The 23,544-nt window shown below is 37.9% G+C and overlaps 1 protein-coding gene across 4 annotated transcripts in view; it reads right to left on the bottom strand.

Moving 5' to 3' along the window:
- Positions 1 to 23,544, bottom strand: part of PPP2R2C (protein phosphatase 2 regulatory subunit Bgamma) — a 414,849-nt gene that overhangs the window by 38,191 nt on the left and 353,114 nt on the right. For all 4 annotated transcript variants that reach the window (XM_007496758.3, XM_001364551.4, XM_007496759.2 and 1 more), the window contains one exon: positions 12,903 to 13,067. In XM_007496758.3, the coding sequence (XP_007496820.2) occupies positions 12,903 to 13,067 (165 nt within the window). The remainder of the gene's footprint in view (positions 1 to 12,902; positions 13,068 to 23,544) is intronic.

Below are 23,544 nucleotides of genomic sequence, written 5' to 3'. Positions count from 1 at the left end.
CAGACACACAGCACTTAATAAACACAAATTGACTAACAGAAATAAGAGAGCTAGGTAGGAGTTGTGGGTCACTGATTTAGAATGTGAGCTCCCTGAGCAGGGTCTGCCTTTTGTCATCCCTTATACCCTCACACATTTCTGCCTGGGGAAATGCTCTTCCTTTAAATTCAGTTCAGATACTTGCTCTTCAAAGTCTTCTTTGAATGCCTAATTCTCCAGCTGGCCTGTCACACCTCAATTGTTCCTTTGTTCATTCGTTCCTTCCTTCCTACTTTCTTTCCTTTCTTTTCTACTTCCATTTTAGAATCAATATTTATATTAGTTCTAACACATAAGAGTGGTAAGGGCTAGGCAGTGGGGGTTAGTTAAATGACTTGTATAGAGCCATACACTTGGGAAGTGTCTGAGTTCAGATTTAAACCCAGGACCTCCCATCTCCAGGCTTGGCTCTCTCTATCTGCTATGCCACCTAGCTGCCACCTTGATTTTTCTTAAGAGCACTTTTCTTAGATCTCTCCTATTACCCCTGTTATACTCTACCTGGCATCATCTTTATTTATATACATATAGTATCTCTCCAGGTAGTTAGTGTAATATTTATTGAGGAAGAGATGGGGGGATTGGAAAAAAACGGGGAATAACAAAAGGTTGGTAGCAAGGTATGGAGGAGTTTAAGGGAGAGAGGGAATATTACATTAGTGGATAGATAGAGTCCTTTGTTTGGAATTAGGAAGGCTCATCTTTATGAGATCAAATCTAGCCTCAGATATAACTAACTGTGTGATTTTAGGCAAGTGACTGAACCCTGTTTGCCTCAGTTTCCTCATCTGTAAAATGAGCTGTCAAGTCACTCCAGTATCTTTGGCAAAAAAAAAATCCAAATGGGGACAGAGAGTCAGCCACAATTGAAAAGAACTAAGCAGTAGCACCATACTTAATTATATACCTGCAGTGTTCCTCTAGTAGTTGGTAAATTCCTTGAGAAAAAGCTGTCATTTTTCATCTTTGCATACCTCCTATTAATTCAGGGTCTTGTACACAGTAGGTATTAAATACTGAACTGAATGTCTTATTCAAAGTTAACACTTTCCAAAGTGGTGTTATTCTGCAAAGAGAAGTTGATTTGAGTCTTAGATTCCTTCACTTACTAGCTGAATGCTAATGGTCAAGTCTTTTAACTTCTCTTTGGCCTCAGTTTCCTCATCCATAAAAAGTGTTGGAGGTATGACCAGGAAGTGAGGAGGAGGCTGCTTCCTTCTCAAAGCTCAGGCTTGTTCCTGATGAGTCTATGCTTAAATGAGCTGGCTTCAAGTTCCCACTTAATTACTAGTGTCCTTTCCTCACTGTGCCCCTTCTCTCACATCTCCTTTCCTTCTATCCTAATTTCTTTTGTGCTAGCCATTAAATAAAAACACCTGTGTGAGGAGTACAACAGGAAATCAAGGCAAGATTCTTACAAGGAAAGACAAGCTTTTCTTCCTTCCTTCTCTGCTACCCCACAATAGCTGTCATTCATATTGAAAGGTCAATATTAATTAGCAAAGTCAGTCCAGAACCATCTGTCACAGGCTTTTTTTGTGTGTCTGGCAACTTTTTTTTGAATGGAAGAATAATCTTTATCAGTTTCAGAAAGAACAGGACTCTAGCTTGCTCCCTAGATCCCACAGGGAACAGGTTGGATGGAGACAGAATGGTAGGAAACCACAGGTTTTTCTTATGACAGAGGATTCATCCTGTATTTCTTCAAAGATTTCTAGTTGCTGAAGAGGGTCAGTTAGTTGTAGACTATTTGTACTGCTGAGGACATGGAAAGAGTCCTGCTGAATTTAGTACTGTTCAGTTGGGACCATCCTTTGGGATTCTAGAACTACCATTCTTAGGATTGATCATTGGATCATGAGGAGCTATCTGGCACTAATTCTTCTTTGAATTATTAAATTTAGAGCCCTGAGATTCTCACTAAGACACTAGTCCAAGTCCAAGATCAACACAGTTATTAACAACAGTTAATAAACATTACCAAGACCTTCTCCTCTGCCCTTTGGTCCCCAATGGCACAACTCTTCCCAGATGGGCTTCTACATAGCACTGAACATCCAAGGCTCTTTCCATTAAACTCAACTGCCTCTCTATTGGAAGGAAGGGTCTGATTATTAAGAAGTGTTCATTAATCCCCAGGGTTGTTTTCTTTTTTTCAGTTCAACTCCAAGAACTTCTATTCATGTTTTTTCAAAGAAATATAAAGGTCACCAATAGAGAAAAGGGACACAGATCAAATTTTTCAACAACCAAGATGACAAATTTTTAAAAATATCTACCCTGAGGCAAAACAGCTTTTAGGCACTTACTGTGCACATATGGGAGGAATGTGATTTTATTCAAGGACCACCTGTTTAGGGACAATTAAAGGGAAAAGAAAAATAAGCAGTTCCATAGACATCACCAACATAGCTGCCTTGGTTGTCTGCTCAGATTCATTCTGTGCCCACAAAGTGTAAAGTGTTATGCTGAGTATGGAATTAGATCTGGTCCTAGCTCCTGGCTAAAATTCAAACAATGCAAACGTCTCCTCTGAAAGGAATATATCACACTCCAGGAGCCATCATAGATAGGATCATGGTATTTAGAGCTGGAAGGGATCTTGGGCAATCAGCTACTCATTCTACAGATGACAAAACAGAGGGGCTTGTGGGAATTTGGCTCTAGGCTTAGGTAACCTCAGACCTTGTTTCCTTTCTTTTATTTTAAGAACCAGAAAAAGGAAAGATAAGGGAAAGGAGAAAAAGCAGGAGGTACTCTGACCCCTGAGTAGGGTGTACACCTCATGAGGGCAGGAACTGTTTTAGGTGCTTTATAAATACTTTATGACTGACTTCTTGTTAGTATGCACACCATAAGTTTCCAGGCACTTCAGCCAATCTTCCTTTGGCTGATCAAGTGATCTTCCTACACTTCATATCTGATCCTACCATATAACCCCTGCTCAAAAAACTCTAGTGGCCCCTTCCTGAGTCAAACAAAAAATCCTTTGGCTTTTAAAGTCCTTCCTAAGGCTTGATAAGCCTTCCTACCTTTACAATCTTCTTCCATCTTAGTTCCCTTTAGGTGCTCTATCATTCAGTGACACTGAATGCTGTCCCTTGCACTTACCTGTCCATCTCCTTACTCTATGATGCTTTATTGGCTCTTCTCTGGGGGTCTGGAATTCCCTTTCTCCTTGCCTCTTGCTCCTGGCTTCTTTCAGAACTTAAATAAAACCCTACCTTTCACCAGAAGCCTTTCCAAGTCCCCTTAAAATTGCCACTCTGCCCACTCTTCCTTCCTTTCCTTCACTCATGTTGTCTCTCATTTCTGGCAATCTGTCGAAACTCCTTTCTTTCCTTCAAGATCCAACTGAGATGCTACCACCTCCTTGAAGCTGAAGCCTATTTTCCCTCTTCTTCACTGCCCCGAATAAAAATGATCTCTGTCCCCCAAATTCTCACAGCACTTTGGCTTCTATCCAAAGCAGACGAAGATGTCTGCTTTATACTTATGACATAGTTATCTATGCACTTGTTCTTGGTACAAGCTCCTTTGGATAGCACCCAGCACATTGTAGAAGCTGCTTGGTTTGAAGCAACATCCAGGGGCTGTTTTCATCTTTATGTTCCACTGGAAAAGTGCAACCCATTTTCAAATTCAATTTGATAAATTTTGGGTTTATTAAGAGCCAATTTTGTCCTCTAGTCATACTGTTGATCTGGGGAACCCAACAGAATAGAGATTTGGGCCAAAGAGACACTAGGGGAAATGGCCCCATGTGAGATAAGCTTCAGCAGACATGGGTATAAGCTGCTTCTCACCCAAAACTCATCCTCCTTTAGTTTGTCTCTACCCAAAGACCTCTTACAGTCTACCCTTGACTAAACACAGGTGTCTCTCCCTCAATCTACGACCTTAATTCTAATTTCTAATTGTCCAATGGGAGTTGTCATAATCTGAAAAAATTTAAAATTTATTTATAACCCAGAATAAAGTACTTATATTCTTTAATGCACATTTCAACACTCGGGATAATAGAAGAACAGACTTTGAGCTGGAAATGACCTTAAGAGGTCATTTAATCCAATCTTCTCATTTTATAGATGAAGAATTTGAGAGATTCAGAAAAGTTGTAACTTTCTCAAGGTCATGTGGATAGTAAATGGCAAAGCTGGGGGGTTCAAATCTAGTTCTTCTAATTTTGATTCATACTTTGCCTTGTTTATCTTTGTATAAAAAATAGAATAAAACTCTACTAAAAAAAACTCAACTAAAAGTATAATCCCCCCAAAAAAAATCGAAAGGGAGACTGCTTATAGTTTTCTCCTTTGTCTTAAACTTTCCTATTTCTAAATAAACATATTTGAAAAGTGAAAAAAAAGTTGGTCAAAAGTGGAGGGTACAACCTTGAAATAATTACAGATGTGAGGAACTGTTGCCTTGTATGGCTTTATTGATCAGTCTGAAGTGCCTAGACAGAATTTTCGGTCTGTAAATGTGCCTGCTTCATGGGTAATTCTGCTGGGACCAGGTGAATGTATTCACCTTATGCTTCTTTGCTCTCAGCTGTGAAGCAAAGCAAGTCAGAAACTTCTTTTTTTCTCTTCCCTCTTTCTCATCCACACCTTTATTTCTCCTCCAACTCCTCTCCTCCTCCCTAACTGACTTAGGCAGAACAGAAAAGTGTCTCCTTTTGCTACCTCTACAAGGCCAATGGTACTTATTAAGTCTGTTTATCTTTTATAAATAAGTTTGTTCCCATTGTCAGCAAGCATGTTATTATTTGAGATCAGATGGCCCTAAGGATTGTTCATTTTTTCCTAACTTCCTGTTTCCACAGGAGGTTAATTGGGGCTACTGAGTCACAGTTTAGTTTTATGACACTACTAAGAAATTATCACTATCCTAAAACTTGAAATAAGGGCACATTTGTATTTCCCCTGAAAGACAAAGCTGATTAAAACCAGGTTACAGTTGAAGGCAGGAACACTGGTTCCAGAGGTTAAGCTCTACCTCCCCATTTTTTTAAACCAAAGGAGGCAGTTGGGAAGGACTAGAACCCTTGCTGCTCTATAGAGACACCTTGTATGCATCTAAATTTGGGGGTATTGAAGTGATGCCACTCATGGCATCGGGTGAAGGAAGTAGAATCTCTAATCTTTTTGAAGAGTTTGAGGTTTGAAAGGTTAGCACAACAAACCTGGTGTGAAAGTCTAGGCTAGGTTTCACAGCCAATTCAGTATCAATGACCCAGGAATCAAGAATAAAACTCTGGAGTGACCTTCTGGACACACACCCAGAGGGGAGATCCATCTAGAAATGAACATGGTGAGATCAATGCTACATAGGAACTAAATTATAAGATCAGTTTCCTCCTACTCAACTGAACCACACACAAACTGAGAATGAGTTGGTATGTGTGTATGCCTCAGAGGTGTTGGGAGTATGCTGGAACTTTGGGCTCCTGTCACAAATGGTGAAACACAGTGGGGGCGTATACTGATGGTAGTAGAGAAAAAAATGGCAGCTAGATTGTGCAGTAGATAGAGTGCTGGGGCTGAAGTTGGGACAATTTCTCTTCCTGGGTTCAAATCTAACCTGGGACACTTATTAGGTGTGTGACTCTGGGCAAGTCACTAAAGTCTTTTTGCCTTTGGTTTCTCATCTGTAAAATGAGCTGGAGAAGGAAATGGTAAACCATCCTAGTATCTTTGCCAAGGAAATGCCCATTGGAGTCATGAAGAGTGAATAAGGAAAAGGACTGAACAAAAAAATAAAAGAAAAAGAAGTCCCCAAATTGTCAGGCTATGCTAGGACTCAGTGGAAGATGGTAGCAGTTTGGCTCACATAAAGAGGACCACAATTTGTTCTGTCCTACAACATCATTTTATGGAACAGAAGTATAAAAATGGCTCTGTTTTTCAAATGTTGTTGGCTCAAAACAGTGCCAAAAATTACTGCTTTGTATACTGAAAACATTTCTTCATGGAAATCTGTGTAGTTTCTATTCAGGTATTTCTTAAAAACCCACAAGGCTGAGTCAACATGCACATCCAAGACAAGGTTGATCAATGGGTCTATTAACCAATTAACCATTAATTAGCAAGGAGATGGATTTCTCTATTTCTCATTCAATTCATCTCCTTCTTTAACAAGATTTCCTTACTCCGACACTGGCATCCTGTGTGAACTGTCACATTCAATTCCATAGAAATGTGGCTTAGAAGTGACTCTCCCTTCTCCTTATCTCCTGAACTCCTGCTTAGCTTTTCAGTGACTGTCTGCCTCCCTTTGACAATTTTTGTCCCTTTTGTCCCAAATAGTATTACAATCCTGTAAAAAAAAAACCTTACCTACCATCTTAGAATAAACACTAAGTATTGACTTGAAGGCAGAAGAGTGGTAATGACTAGACAATTGGGGTTAAGTGGCTTATGGGCATACCTAGGAAGTGTCTGAGGTCATATTTGAACTCTGAACTTTCCATTCTCTAGGCTTGGCCCTCTATTATAAAGGTGAAAATTAATGGTTGGACAATAATTTTATGAAATTATGTGGTCACCAATATTTATTATAGCTCAAGTCAGAAATTTATTTACAAGTATTTAAAAAGAGAGAGGAAACAAAGAAGAGAAATGTATGGGGGATAGAGAAGCTATCTATCCTCTCAACCTAAATGTATTGCCCTGGATCTGCTTAATTTGGGTGGAAATTCATTAGCTCTCAGCCAGGAAGGCTGATAGTGAGTAACCATAAGGTTTCCTCCAAGTTGGAAGCTTGTCTCTTAGGAAACTACTAGGCAAGTAGTCAGCCAACGAGGTAGTTCAGGAGTCAGAGTCTAAGTTGAAGCCAAGCTCCAAGCCTCATGATCCAAACTGTAGTCTCCAACAAAACTCCCTTGAAGATTCTTCCCAGTTAGAAGACTATCTCCAAAAGACAATCTCTTAGGACTATCTTCTCAAAGACAATCGCCTCTGAGGGAGTTCAGGCTTGCTTTTATGGTGACTTCTTGTCTCCTCCCCTCTTCACAGGGACCAATCACAGTTTCTAAATTGTCTAGCACTGCCCATGGGGCAGTGTCTGTGGGATCCACTTCTCACTTTCTTGGGGTCAATTACTCATAAAAAAGATTCAGTTTTCTGACTGAACAGTTTCTGAGGGTGTGAACTCTTGTGTGAACTCTTAAAAGAATTCACAAGTTTCTGAGTGAGTTAAAAAAAAAAGGGTAGAGCTCACAAAGTATCCTGCTGGCTTCTCCCCTAGCACTAAGTAGGGTGTTCAATCTTTTGTTGATTCAACTTAAAAGGTAGACAAAGTAGGGTTAATCCTATCTTCAGTCTAGTAAGGTACTAAATAGGGGTACTTAAATTAATGTTAACCAAAGTGTCAACTCCAACTAGGCAAAGAGAATAAAGGATTCCCTTTTCACAAGTGTAAACTCAGAATAGACAAAGAGAACCAAGAATTCCCTTTCACACTATCCACAGAGCCACCCAGCTACCCTTACGTTATGTTTTGAGAGCAAAAGGCTTAGCAGGAAACATGATCAAGCTGGGTCTATATAATAAGACAATATTAGAAACTAACATTGAATCTGAATTTTTCACTGGACTATCTGTTAAATTTAATTAGAAATGGTTGTTTTTCCTTCATGTTTTGAGATATTTCCTCTTGACTTCTGGTTGACAGTGAGGCAGACATTGCAAAAGATTCAGCATTAAAAGGACAGACCTCCTTATTTTTCTACATGGTTCCCTATATGGCAGTCTTTAAGTGGAGGTGGAAAACCACTGGCTCTACACAAAAGAAACCCAAGTTCACTAGCAAAATCCAAAGAATTTGGAAGGATTAAAGGCAAACAAATCATCCACAAAGTCATAAGCAAATCAATTCTTGCTAGTTTTTATTTTTAACTGAGCTCTTCAGGGAGAGAGTAGAAAATGCTCAAAACATAATGATAATGATAACAACCTAATAAATAACAACCAACACCTTTAAAGATTTACAAAGCACTTTACGTATCTTGTTTAATCTTCACAAGACATTAGGTGCTGTTATTATCTTCATTTCAAAAATGTGGAAACTGAAGCTGAAATTGGTTGAAAAACTGTCCCTGACCACTCACAAAGCTACGAAATGTCTGAGGCAGGCTTTGAACTCAGTTATTCCTAACTCCATATCCGTGTCCTGTTCATTATGCTATTTTGCTGCATCAATCAGGTGAACTGATGAGGAAGAAGTGTATTTTGGGGGTAGATGTGCAGAGTTAATGTCTGGCAGTTCAGTGGGTGAGAAGACAAGTGTAGAACCAAATACTCCCTAAGAAGCCAAAGGGAAGTTTGAGGGAAGTCAGCTCAAGGAGTGGCTGTCAATAACCATAAGGAAATCTCTAACCAAAGAAATGGCAGAACAAAGGGGAACAACAACCCCTCACAAGTAGAGGGAGGAATAAAAATTCACATTCCTTTAACAGCTATTTTCCAGTTTGCAAAATGTTTTGCTCAGGACTTTGTGATGTTGATAATGCAAGTGTAATTATCTCCACTTTATTTCTTTAAAACTCTTATCTTTCATCTCAGAATCAATACTATGTATTGGTTTCAAGGCAGAAGAGTGATAAAAGCTAGGCAATAGGAAGGAGTTAAGTGACTTGCCCAGGGTCACACAGCTGGGAAGTGTCTGAGTCCACATTTGAACCCATTTATAGGCCTGGTTCTCAATCCACTGAGATACCCTGCTGCCCCCTTATCTCCACTTTATAGGCAGAGAATCTGGGGCCCAAGGAAATTATGTTAGATTAGTACAGGGTCATAAAAAGAAAAGTGCCAGAACCCAGAAATGAAGTCAAAGTCTTCAGAATCCAAGTCTCCTTCCTCAATGTCATATTATTTTAAGGGCAAGGAAAATGCCTTTAACTTCTTTAATCTCTTCATAATTCCCTGCACGCTATAGTGCATAATACACAGTTACTGACTCGTAGACAATGGAACCAACCACGCACGAATAACACTGTAAATGTAGATGGTGCTTTACACTTTTGCTAAAATACTGTCACATCAAAAGTGTCCATTGAGACTCACAACAACCTTGTAAGGGCCCACACAATTATACCCATTTCAGAAAGGGAAACTGAGTTTCAAGAATGGTGAAATGGTTAATGGTTGAGCTTGAGGTCATACAACGATTTCATACTCCAACCCATTCATCCTATTCCAAGTTAGTTCATGGAAGAAGAGGGATTTGGGCGATGCTTTGAAGGACAGGGTGAGGTCTGGAGAGGTCTTGCTCAAGCCAGAATAAGTGTGGGGTGTATTGTAGTAGAAATACTTTGGGGGGACAAAGTGCAGTCTAAACAGAAAGTAAAGTGCTTTGTCCCTGAGACTCTACGGGATTCTGTGACTCCAGAACAGCTTTTTTGCTTTTCTATTTTTGACCTCCGCTTTATTCGTGATCCAGTAGCTTCCCTGCTTATCACAGCACATACCTCCTGGTCAGTTCAGCTGAGCCAGCAGTGCTCAATCCCATTCCCTATTATTTCACCCACGTTCTATACACTGACCTTACCCAGTGCTTATCAAGCTCAAAGAGCCTGACTCCAAGTCCAAGTAGCCTTGTTACATTAAATGGCTATTTTCTAACTCACGGGTCTGGAAAATGAGGTTTAATCAATATCCATCAGGCCCTGCTTTCCCTGCAGGCATAAAATGCTTTCTCTTTCTTTCATGAGAGCCAAGAATTTTACCTTCCATCCCCATCAGCTGTGAGCAGAGATTGGCTCTGAGTTAAAAAGAAATGGGACTGGCTTTGGAGAATAGCCAAGGATGTGCAATGGGAAGAACCATAGTCTAGAATCTGAGAACTATTTTATCTAGTCCTGCATCTTCTGCCATGAACTGGTTGTGTGATTTTGTGTAAACTATGACCTCTTTCTGAGCCTCAGTTTCCCCAGATGTAAAATGAAGGGATTGGATTAGCTTGTCTATCAATGTTAGGCATGCTCGATATCCCCCAAACACTTATAATACTGTAAACAAGTAATATATGGAATGGATGGGGGAGAAGGGAAGGAGGCTAGGTGTCAGAAGAGCTTTGGCAGAATTTTTCTTCTGAGTTGTGTCTATACCTGACAGTTCAGAGGAAAGACTACTGGATTCAAAGTCAGAAGACCTGTATTCAAATCCTTTGGTCCTTATCATCTGTGTGACCATGATCAAATCACCTACCCAGAGTCTTAGCTTTCTCAGATGTAAAATGAAGGGGTTGGATGAGATGACCCCTAAATCTATAATCCACGGAACTCCAGTCATTTACAAATCTGAATAAGTAGGTTAAATATGTGAAGATAGGATGAACTCTCCTTGCCTATTTTTAAATTGCTCAACAAAAACTGAAAACACCCCTACTTAACCCTAAGTAGGGGAGGTCCCCACGCCACTCAGAAACGACTGACCACCCCCTGGGCAGTGCTAAGCAAAATTAAAGACTACAATTGGTCCCCGTAAAGTGGTAGAAATTTCCGGTTCGTTCTCTCCTGACATAGCCTCTGAAGAATCAGTGCCACCCTCCATGCTACTAGAATATGTTAATGAAGCATATCTATGTAATCTAAAATAAAGTTATTCTACACAGACAAGCTCCTTTTGAGTAGGACAAGCTGATACATAGGTAGCACTTAACACCATCTCCTTCCCAGACACTGATTGAAAACAATTTAAATTTGCATAGATCCCCCTCATTTGAACTCTAGAGGGTTGATTACACTTGACTATATTATGAAACTATCTCTCTTCATTGTCCTTTCCTGTCCATTTCTTAAAAGATGAAGGGTGAAAAAAACAAAAAAAAAAACAAACAAAAAAAATCCAAGCAAATAAATGGGGAAAAATTTTTCAAAATTTTCTATGGCTCTTAAAGTATCACCCACTGAGGCTCCCCAAGACCTGTGCAGCAGGGGAGGCTCTGAGGTGGTACTGTAGATAGACTGATTCCAACAAGCACCTTCAGGATGGATATGATTCTTAGTAGGGTTCAGCTATTGCTATAGAGGACTTGAAACTCATATGGAACACAATGAATGGCAGTGCCCGAGTCTGACAATCTCATTCCCTGCTCCAAAAATTCCAGTGGCTCCTGATTACCTATTGGATAAAATATCAAATCATCTTTTGTCATTTAAAGCCCTTCATAATAAAATACCACCCTTGTTTTCCCAATTTATTATCTATTTCCTTCCTTTTCTACCCTGTAAGATCCAGTCACACTGACCTCCTACATACCTTATCCATGATGTTCCTTATAGATGACATTCTATCTCCTAGCTCTATCCCTTTACAAGGCAATGTTTCACATAATATCATCATAGCTAGCACTTATATAGTGTTTAAGGTTTCTAAAATCTTTCATAAACATCATCTCATTTGAGCCTCTCAATAACCTGGAAAATCAGTCATATTTTATAAATGAGAAAATTGAGACAAATAACATTTAAGTGACTTGTTCAAAGTCACAAAGTTAATATGTGTCTGAAACTCAATATGAATGTAGTCAGGTCTTATTGCCTCCAAGCCCAGTACTCTATTCACTGTAAAACCTAAATGCCATAACTGTATAAATATGATAATTCTATTACCCACCATAAAGCATTTCTGTGAAGAAAGTTCCTATATAAGCTATTATAATAACATCTCATCATTTTTATTATCTAACTAATGAAGTATATTATTATAATGTCAATTTTCACAACTATTATAATAGCATATATTTATGTTGAATTGGAAATACCATGGTATGGCAGAAAAATGTATTCAAAGGCAGCAAGATCTGAGTTCTAGTCCTGCCTCTGACAAAGACTATAGAGTGACTCTGCAAAAATTCCCTAATCCCTTTAGTGTCCCCAGGAAGTTCTGTAAGGCTATAAGAAGAAAATGATCTGGATTGATAAAGGGATTTTTATAAAGGGATTTTATAATAATTATAATAAAGGGATTCCTCATTTTGGAATTCCTTAAACCAATGAAATCACAAGTCTTTAAGATACTACTTATTCATTCATGTAGAATTATGAATCTTCTCTCTGATATAAGCTTTATTGGTAGTTATATAAATATTATTATTCTTGTTTTTTTATACTGGAGGTATGCTTTCATTCATACAAGGAATTCCTGATGAGGAAACCCAATGTAGCTTGACAATTTCCTATCCAATATGGTAGATCTCTCCTCCCAGGTTTACAGGTGAGAGAACTAGAATCTCACAGCCCAAGTGAACTGTCTTTCCCCTCTAATCTCCATGGATGTTACTTAATTAAAAGTGTGAGCTGACACCTAAAACCAATTTCAGGAGTCTTTCCATTAGGTCACTCTGCTGCCCTAATGTGAGTTATTGTTTCTCAGGCTGCCATTACTGTTGAGTTGTTGTTTCAAGAGCCTGCAGAGCTTTGCTGGGTTACCAATGAGCAGATGTGCTAGTTAGTACTGAAGTCTTGTTAACCAGGAACTCCATTGGACAGATGAGAGGTCTGGGCTCAATGATCTCAGCAAGCAATTTCAACTGCAATATTGTGTGGTTCTTCAGACTATTAGGCAACAATGGCTATTTGTTTCCATGGATACAAAAGTAATTGGCAAAGTCCTGGTCCTACCACCCTCCAGGCACAGACACCTAAGCTACTGCAATGTATTAACATCTAAACTGTGGGGACAACACAAGAACAAAGGTGTCTATGAAGCTTTCCTTTAGATTTTGGCACACAAGGAAGATCTAATCATGGTGTGGCATCTATGCTGCAGCTGTGAAATTTTCCCAGACTAAGATCATAGCATCCCTGCAGGCAAGAGGACAAAGACCACCGAGCCATGGGGCAAGGAGTAGCCACTTACGCTTGGAGTGCTTGTCACAGAGGGCTGATGCTCTCATGTCGCACAATCTCAGGGACCCTTTACTGCTGCTGTAGACGAAGAGGTTACAGTGGTGGGGATGGAACTCTGAGGCCGTGATCACTTCAGTTAGGTCCTCCATGTTGGCTGGCTTGATGTCGACAATGTCTGGGGAGAAACTATGTTAAGGGACCATCTGGAAGCCAAGGAAGAACTCAGACTACTCTGTAAGCCCATGACCATCAGAAAGGAGGGAACAGTAAATAAATTTCCCTTGGCACTTGCATAACACCTTAAAAAAGAGTTTGTTTCTTTTCAAAGGGTTTTTTCAAAGGTTATCAACTTCTGCGGCATTGAAACGTTCTTAGATTCTAAAGTTTAGACTTAAGAAAAGTTTGTTTCTTTTAAAAGAGTTTTCTCAAAGTTTATCAACTTCTGCGGCATTGAAATGTTCTTAGATTCTAAAGTTTAGACTTAAGAAAAGTTTGTTTCTTTTAAAAGAGTTTTCTCAAAGTTTATCAACTTTTGCAGCATTGAAATACTCTTAAATTCTAAAGTTTAGACGTAAAAAGTTTGTTTCTTTTAAAAGGGTTTTCTCAAACGTCATCAATTTTTGCAGCATTGAAATGCTCTTAAATTCTAAAGTTTAGACATAAAAAGTTTGTTTGTTTTAAAAGGGTTTTCTGAAAGTTTATCAACTTTTGCAGCATTGAAATGCTCTTAAATTCTAAAGTTTAGACATAAAAAAGTTTGTTTCTTTTAAAAGGGTTTTCTCAAAGTTTATCAACTTTTGCAGCATTGAAATGCTCTTAAATTCTAAAGTTTAGACATAAAAAGTTTGTTTCTTTTAAAAGGGTTTTCTCAAAGTTTATCAACTTTTGCAGCATTGAAATGCTCTTAAATTCTAAAGTTTAGAGGGGGAAGGGAACTTAAACCAAGCCACTAATTTTACAGACAAGGGAAAATGAGTATCTGGGAGACAAGATGATATGTGCAGTATCATGGGTCCTGCCACCATATTTAAAGCGAGAAAAAGAACTTAGGTATCATCTGCTCTTACCATGTCATTTTTGTGGCTGTGGTAGCTGAGGTCTTCTCACTGGAAGTTTTCAAATACAGGTTAGATGACTTTTTTTGGCAGTGTTGTTAAAAGAATGTTTTGGTTCTTATTCCTTCTAAATCCAAGATAATAAAAACAAAGAAGGGAAGTAGCTTGCCTAAGGTCACACTGCTATTAAGTGGCAATTCCAGTTATGGAGTTAAAAGCTCTATTTATGTCTTTTAGTTCTTAGTATTCCTCTGTGCTTCCTCCAACAATCTATTCAGGTCCAGTTTTCTCCATTGGAGAAGAACTTTGATATAGTGGAAAGATTCCTGGTCTGCTTGGCAGTTAGAAGCCCTGGGTCTGACAGCTTTGCTACTAACAAACAGTGTGATTTTGGGTAAATCCTTTAACCTCTAGGAGCTTATATCTTCACTTGGCAATAAATGGCAATAATACTTGATCTGCCCTACCAGGTAACTGTAAGGATGAAATGAGATGCTTATAAATATACATATGTATGCTTTGTGATGATAAATATAACGAACTTTGAAAATTGGCAAGCAATATGAAAATAGGAAATTACCATTATGCTTTGACTTTTATAGTTCACAAGAGAGACTGGTTCCATCCATCAATGGAAGATTTATATTTATCCTAAAGGTATAATGATGCTCAGCCCAAATATCGAACACTGTGGAATCGTACAGTTTTTGCTACCAATCTCCTAGTCTTTTCACTCATTCAACAAATATTGAGCACCAACTATGTTAAAACCATTAGGTCCCTTGGACTCAGCGATAGTTATAACATCAGTCTTGCTGCCCAAAGCAGCGTGGAGTCTAACAAAGCGAGAGCCATGTAAGTAAAAAAGCAATGATACCAACTGAAAAAGATAAAAGCAAAAGAGAGATTCAGGCAAAGCACCCCAAGAAACTAGAGATGAGAGAAATGTCATTTACCTAAAAGAAGGCTTTATCGAAGAAGTGGTATCTGATCTAGACTTGAAGGGACTTCAACAGATGGAGGTTGTAAGGGGAGGGATGTCCATTCCATGCATCGCAGGGAGTGGGGAAAGGGAAGCATGAGCGAAATCATGGAGAGGGAGGGAAGAAGGCAGACAATTAATGTAGGGGGCGCAGGCAGAGAGAGTCCAGGATATCCCCAAAGTCTCTGGTGTTTAAACTTCACTAAAGCTTTTGGAACATTCTCTGTTTAAGTTTGGACACACACACTCACACTTACATACATCATACATCATATCAGTAGATTGCTTAGCACAGAAAATCCTTAAAATACACAGTGCAACTAAAGATGAGCTGACTAAAGCTCAGAAAACAAACCTGTAGTTTCCTCTAACAAGATCATGATCTGGTGTCTTCACTTCTACATGCTAAGACTTTGGAAGAATATTGACAATTTGGAACTTATTCTGAGATAGAAGTTATAGCCAAGATGTTGATGCCCCAAACTCAAATTGAAACAGATACCTGCAGGCTACATATTTGACTTGGAAAACCACTAATTAACATTATCTATATTGTACTGTATTTTTATTTATTTTGCTAAACATTTCCTAATTTTATTTTAATCTGATTTCAATTGGGAGTTTTATAAGCTTTATGTTTTAATCTCTCTATTCTAAGTTATGTCAGAGGAGGTCAGATGAAAGAACTCTGTTTATATAAGAAAAGACTTAAGCTGACACATGACATGTTCTCAAATAGCTAAAAGACTGTCATGTACACAGGTAAAACCCAGTGGAATTGTTCGTTGACTACGGGAGGGGGTGGGAGGAGGGGAGGGAAAGAACATTATTCATGTAACCATGGAGAAATATTCTAAATTAATTAATTAAATAAACTTAAATTCTTTAAAAATTAAAAATAAAAGACTATTATGTAGAAGAGATATTAGATATGTTCTGTCTGCCTTCAGCAGTCAGAACTAGAAAGAAGGGGTAAAAGTTAAAGGGAGTTGGATTTCTGTCCAGGGGAAGGACAAGAACTGTCCCAAAGTGAAATGGATTAGGACAAGTGTTCAAGCTTTCTTAATGTTTTAGCCCATAATGGATATTAGTTCGAGCTATGTCACTAAGTTAAATAAATTGAGTTAAGGCTGTCAAAATATTTTATTTACTGTAATGTCCAGTTTTTCACCAACTGAAGATGACTCTTTGGAGAGATGGAGAGTTATGTAGCTGAAGTGTGCTTACAATTTTGTAGTTTTCCAGAAGTGTACTACCTGAATAGCAGTGGATACTTAACAATGTGCTCAGGGCTTTGCTAGGTGCTTTGGGAGACACATACTATATAACACATTTTTCTCTGAGACTTGTAAAATGAGGAGCCTGGACCACGAGGTTCTCATTTCTAAGAGATAACTAATTCTGTGATGTAGTTGTCCTTTGAAAAAAATAATTCTGGGGGGCAACTGGGTAGCTCAGTGGATTGAGAGCCAGGCCCAGAGAGGGGAAGTCCTGGGTTCTAATCTGACCTCAGACACTTCCCAGCTGTGTGACCCTGGGCAAGTCACTTCACCCCCATTGCCTAGCCCTTACCACTCTTTTTGCCTTGGAGCTAATACACAGTATTGATTCTAAGAGAGAAGGTAAGGGTTTAAAAAATAATTCTGTGTTGGGAGGTAATTTCCTAAGGATACCAGAGCAAGTCTTAATGGATTTCATTATCACCCCCTCAAAAACTCACATTTACCCAAGAGGCAACACTGTGTCTATTCCCATATGTTCAATTAACATTCCATAAGTAACAAGCTTTATTCTCTTGACTCTTGTAAAACCAATTTGGTGCTGTGGGATGAGCCCTGACTTTAGAGTACAAAGACCTGTGTTGGAATCCTGCCTCTGCTTCTTGCTGCCTGTGTGACCCTGAGTAAGTCATTTCCTTCACATAAACTTCAGTTTCCTCGTCTGTTAACACAGGAGAAGTGGTAGAGTTGAATTCAATGGCCTCTAAGGTAAGTTTCTGCAATAAGTATTATAATCCCTATATAGTATAGTGTATGTTCTTGTAAAATGTTTCACACACATCTTCTTGGGATGATCACAGAAATATTATTAGATCTGTAGATGACCAGACAAGTCTTGAAAACTGAGAAGACCTTCTCATAGCCACTAAGCAACAGAGTCAAGACTTGAATCCAGGTCCTCTGACTCCAAATCTACTTCTCTCCTCAGGGCACCACCAAATTGGCTAAACAAGTTCAAGGGAACAAAATTGATGTTTGGAGTGAAAACTGTACCCCTAGATATTTAACTTAGGAGGCATAGTAGATAGAAGTTAGACTTTGAGGTCAGATAGAGCTAAGTTCCAATTCTGCCTCTGGTGCAGTCTAGCTTTTGAGAGTAATCTATAAATACGTTGGGGAAATCTCTAAGTTACAGAGGGGAAACAGGGAAAGAGATGGGGTAGAAGAGGAGAATGGGGATGGGAGAAGGAGGAAGCTAATGGGAAAGAGTGCTGACTTGACATGACCTCGAAATCAGAACAAAATCAGGATTTCAAGTTCTGCTTCTGACATGCTCTGATGGGAAGACTCCTGGAGTGTTCCATTACATCGTTTGGATAACTCTCTAGATTACTGGCCAGATCCAGGAAGGGAGAGGGAGGGAGGGAGAGAATTTGAATCATATAACTTCAGAAGACATATGGAAATTTGTAATTACATGTAATTGGTAAAAAATAATAAAAAAGATTGCTATTTACAGATAAGTTGCTGATTGACATCAGTGGAGGGAGTCTACACCTGTGGCTCTCTATGACCTCTTGGAGCAAATATAAAATGCATTGTTTGGTATTTAAAATCCTTTACAGTCTTGCCCTTCCTATGTTTCTGGTTTTCTAACACCTTAATCCCTTTCATGAGCCAACAACACTGAATTTGTTATTCTTTGAATAGCATACTCCAGACTTAGTACTTACCCACTGGTTGTTTTCTGGTTCCTACATTCCTTCCCCTGTGCCTTTCCCAATCCATTCTCTCTGGGGTAATCCATTTACACTATATGTATCTTGTATGTACAGTTGCTGGCATGCTGTTTTCTGCTTTAACATGTGAGCATTTTAAGAGAAGAGACCATGTTTTTGACCTTCTTTATATCCCAATTGCTGAGCATAGTGCTTGCCACAAAATAAACACTTCATAAATGCCTGTTGACAGACTGATGAAATTTCAGGGTTGTAAAACCAATCTTCCCTTTCTCTCCCCCAAGTGTGTCTGTCTCTCTGTCTCCCTCTCTACCCCATCTCTCCTTCCCTGTCTCTCTATGTCTCCCACCTCCTTCTCTCTGTCTCCCTCTCTCTTCATCCATCCATTCATGAATATATCCATCTACCCATTTTGTGGAGAGTTTCCACAAAATGCCCAAATGACAATACAAGGCATTCTGTTCTAAGGACAAAATGAAGGGCACAGATGGTAAGTGCCATGAGAGTTCAATAGAGGAAAGTTAGGAAACAGAGAAATCATGGAAAGCTTCATGAAGTAGGTGACACTTAAGAGAGATGTTGAAATCTGAGGAAGATTTGGATGAGTAAGAGGGAGGGTCTCGGATATTCTAGGTTGAAATTCTGATGGTATGAATTCTTGCTTTGGGCACAAGAGTTCTTAGGGTCACATCCTAGAGGGGTCCATCTTATTTTGTGCCTTCTTGAGATGCAGTATGGTTTGGTGGGAAAAGAAATGGATTTGGGAGACAGAAAACGTAGTCTGAAATCCTACTTCTGTCAATTGGATAAATTATCTACCCTCTTTGTGCCTCAATTTCCTCATCTGTAAAATGAATGAGTTGGAATAGACAACTTCTGAGGTCCCTTCCAGTTAACAAGTGGAGAGAAGAATAAGCAAGGCAGATTTGAGGATCAGCCCAACCAGTGACTAGATTTGGGGAACATGGGGATGGATCTCATGTGAATTGTATAATAAGAAAAGAAGTGCTATCAAGCTTTCTTCGTAAAGTGAGCTTCAAAAATCACAACTGCGTTCTGCCTGGCATTTATCTCCTATCTTTCCTTCTATGTTCCTTTGAAAAGCAATACATTTTTGGTCATTCCTGTGGATTCTAAGAACCCAAGAAACTAGTCACCTTCTCTGCATGTGAGAAGAGATGGAAAATGATCACTGAGAAACAAAGACATCAAATATCAGTAGGATGTGTGGGGGGAACATCTTCTTTGTGAGCTACTGATGGAAGATTTGATGGATTCCCTGTGCTATTGCCAAGGAAGAACCTTCTGTGCTGAATGATGAAATAAGCCAATTCATATTCCATTTTCCAACAGAAATATTAAAAAAAAAAAGAAAAGAGTTCAGTTATTTTTTCATTAGATAGGTGAGTTTGGGGCCTTTTCTATATGGTACATAAGGTCCCATCCCATATTATAGAATCTCAGAAGGCTCTTTAAATAGCTAAACACAGCTATATTTTCTCTCCACATCTTTGTGTAGTTAAAAGAGTAATCAATTTGGACTCAGAAAATGTCTGGATAAAAATATAATCTTTAACACATATAGGGCACTGGTCACATTATTTAACCATCAGTAAAATGGGAAAAATAACACTTGCTGTATAGATCTGTTTGAGCGTCAAATGAGACAATGTGTAGAAAGAACTTTGTATCAGATGGAGACATGATGATTAAATAGAAGTAGGGAAAGCTTAAAACACCATGAAAAATTTTCTCCAACTAACTTTAAAATAATGGCTCAAAACAAATACTGGAGTGAAATAACAAATAAGAAGAAAGAGTGAAGCAACTGTCACACAGAAAACAACTTAAAAGGCAGGCAGAGACAGTCTGATTCATTGGGAGAAAATCCTACAGCAGCTTGCCAGGTCTGTGTAATCACACAGCAAGGCCCAGAACTCCTATCCAAGCTCAAGGTGAAGTTATAAACCCCAGGGCAAAGCAGTCCACCAGGACTGATCAGATCAAGCCTAGAGTGAGAACAAAAGCTCCTGCCCAAGCCTGAAGCGAGACCCTGAACCCCAGCACAGGGTAACTCATAGTACTCTGAACTCTGGAAGACTTCAACAGTTCTAAGAACTGATTGAATCAACAGTGGGAAGTGGCTTTCAGAGTTCCATGTTGGAAGAACTAAAACTTGCAGAAACCCAGAAAAAGAGATAAGAGCTAGCAGCAAGGAAAAACTGAAGTTTTTAAGAACATACCCTCTCTACTCTGAGAATGGAGTTCTCATTTAAGATAAAAGTAAAAATCAAGAAAAAAGGCAGGGAAAATGAGCAAATATCCAAAAACAAAAAACAAAACATAGAAAATTTTAGAGAGAAAAAGAAGACCAAAGAGCACAGACACAGAAGGGAAAAATGAAAGCAAATACACACAAAACATCAAAGATATGAATTGGTCTTAGGCTCTGGAAGAGATCAGAAAGGATTTTAAAAATTAATTGAAAGAAGCAGAGGAAAAATAGGGAAGAGAAACAAAAGCAACACAAGAAGAAAACAGCAGCTATAGATGCAGAATTGGCCAAATGGAAAATGAGGCTCAAAAGCTCACCAAAAAAGAACAACAAAAACATTCTTTAAAAAATTAGAATTGGCAACTAGAAATTAATGACTTCATAAGACATCAAGAAACAATAAAAGAAAATCAAAAGAATGGGGGGGGGAACAGAAGGAAACATTAAATATCTCATTGAAAAAAAAACTGACCTAGAAAATAGATCCAGAAGAAATAATTTAGGAATTATTGGACTACCTGAAAGTCATGATAAAAAAGGCCTATGTATCATAAAACAAGAAATTATGAAAAACTGCCCTGATATTCTTGAACAAGAGTATAATAGAAATTGAAGGAATACACAGATCACCTCCAGAAATAAATCCCCAAATGACAACTTACAGGAATAATTTACCTAAATTCAAGATCTTCAAAATGAAGGAGAAAATACTGTAAATGGCCAAAAAGAAACAATTCAAGTACCATGGAGCAACAGTCAGTATTGTCCAATACTTAGCAGCCTCCACATTAAAAGAATAGAAGGCTTAGAATATGATATTCTGGAAGGCAAAAGATCTAAGTTTATAAACCAGAATTGCATACCCAGAAAAATTGATGGTATTCTTTAGGGGAGGGGAATGGTCATTTAATAAAATAAAATATTTCTAAGCATTCCTGATAGAAAGCTCATAACTAAACAGAAAATTCCATATCAAAACATAAGACTCAAGAGTAGCCTAAAAAGGTAAATAAGAAAGAGAAAATCGAAGGGATTCGATGAGGTCCAAATTATATTCCTACATGAAAAGGTGATATTTGTAATTCTTAAAATTTTTATCAGTATTAAAGCAGTTACAAGGACTAATCAAAGACAGAGGGCATGGGAGTAAGCTGATCAGGATGATATGAAATGCAAAAAAATATCAAGGGATGAAAAAAAAGTGCAGTGAGACAAAAGTGAAGGGAGATGTGTAATGGGATAAATAATCTCACCTAAAGATACGTGAAAAACTGTTACAGTGGAGGGGAGAATAAGGGTGGTGATGAGAAATAATTAAACCTTACCACCATCATGACTGGTTCAGAGAAGAAAAAAAATCCTAATCATTACATACAGAATCCTGTCTTACTCTATAGAGAAGCAGGAGGGCAATAAGACAAGAAGTGCAATATTAGAAGGGATGGGGAAGTAAGGGATGGTGATTGAAAGCAAAACACTTGTGAAGAGGGACAGAGTGAAAGGAGAAAGAGCAAGATCAAAATGGGAAAGTAGAATGGAGGGGAATAATAATAGTATGTGGGAAACCATAATCCTATAATATGCTATTTATAAGAAACATATTTGAGGAAGGGAGATACACAGAGTAAAGGTAAGGGGCTAGAGCAGAATCTATTGTATTTGAAATGAGACAAAACAAAAGGAGGAGTAGCAATGATAATCTCAGACAAAGCTAAAGCAAAACAGAGCTAATTAAAAGAGAAAAGGAAGGGAATTACATCTTGTTAAAAGGTACTATAGACGATGAAGTAATATTAATACTAAACATATATGCACCAAATGGCATAGTGTCCAAATTTTTAAACGAGTAACTAAATCAACTTTGAGAGGAAAAAACAAGTAAACTATACTAGTGGGGGACCTCAATTTTCCGTTTCAGTTCTAGATAAATAAAACCCCCAAAATAAACAAGAAGTGAAGCAAGCAAATGAAATTTTAGAAAAGTTAGAATGAATAGATCAAAATGGAATAGAAAGAGAAAGTAATATGCCTTCTTTTCAGCAGTACATAGCACCAACACAAAAACTGACCATGTATTATGACATAAAAATCTAACAACTAAATGCAGAAAAGCAGAAATAATAAATGCATCTTTTTGAGATCACAGCACAATAAGAATTATAATCTATATGCATCCATGGAAAGTAAAAAAAAAAATAATTGGAAACTAAATGATATAATGCTAAAAAAGAGGTGAGTTAAAGAACAAATGATAAAAACAATCAGTAATTTCATTAAGAAGAATGACAATGAGGAACCAGTATATCAATTTATGGGAAACTGCCAAAGCAATAAGGATAAGAAAATTTACATCTCTCAATAGATAAATAGATATCAATAAAATAGAGAAAAAACAGATCAATTGATTGGGAATGCAAGTAAAGAACTAGAAAAAATACATTAGAAATACTCAATTAAAGACTAAATTGGAAATCTTAAAAATTTAAGGAGAAAATAAAATTGAAAGAACCACTGAACTAATAAATGAGATTAGGAATTGGTTTTAGGAAAAAAACAAAATAGATAGAGCACTGGTTAATTTGATTTTTAAAAGGAGAGAATAAAATAAAATAATAAGTGACAAAAATGAAAGGATGAACTCACCACCAATGAAGAAGAAATTAAAGCAATCATTAGAAGCTATTTTGCCCAATTATATGCCAATAAATCTGATAGTCTAAGTAAAATGGATGAATACATCCCAAAATACAAACTGCCCAGATTAACAAGAGAGGAAATAGAATACTTATGTAATACCATCTCAGAAAAAGGAATTGAATAAACTATCTATTAACTCTGTAAGAAAAAATCTCCAGGGCCAGAAAGATCCACAGGTGAATTCTAGCAAACATTTAAAGAACAACTAATCCAAACATTATATAAACTACATGAGAAAATAGGCAGAGAAGGAACCTACCAAATTCTTTTTATGACACAAATGTGTTACCATTACCTAATCTAAGAAGAGCAAAAACAGATAAAAATTATAGGTCAATTTCATTAATGAATATAGATGCAAAAGTGTTAAATAAGTAACTAGCAAGAAGTTATAGCAAGAACAATATATCACAATCATTCACTATGACCAGGTGGGATTTACACCAGTAATGCAGGCATGGTTGATTAGGAAAACTATCAGCATAATTGAATATATCAATAACCAAACTAACAGAAATCACATGATCACCTCAACAGATACAGGAAAAGCCTTTGACAAAATACAATACCCATTCCTTTTAAAAACACCAGAAAGCACAGGAATAAATTGTCCATTCCCTAAAATAAGTAGTACATACCTAAAATCATCAGCAAGTATCATCTGCAATGGGGATATGTTAGAAG

Source organism: Monodelphis domestica, chromosome 6 (assembly GCF_027887165.1).
Source record: "Monodelphis domestica isolate mMonDom1 chromosome 6, mMonDom1.pri, whole genome shotgun sequence".
In the NCBI taxonomy this organism is placed as follows: domain Eukaryota; kingdom Metazoa; phylum Chordata; class Mammalia; order Didelphimorphia; family Didelphidae; genus Monodelphis; species Monodelphis domestica.
This window is presented reverse-complemented; position numbering and strand designations above follow the sequence as displayed.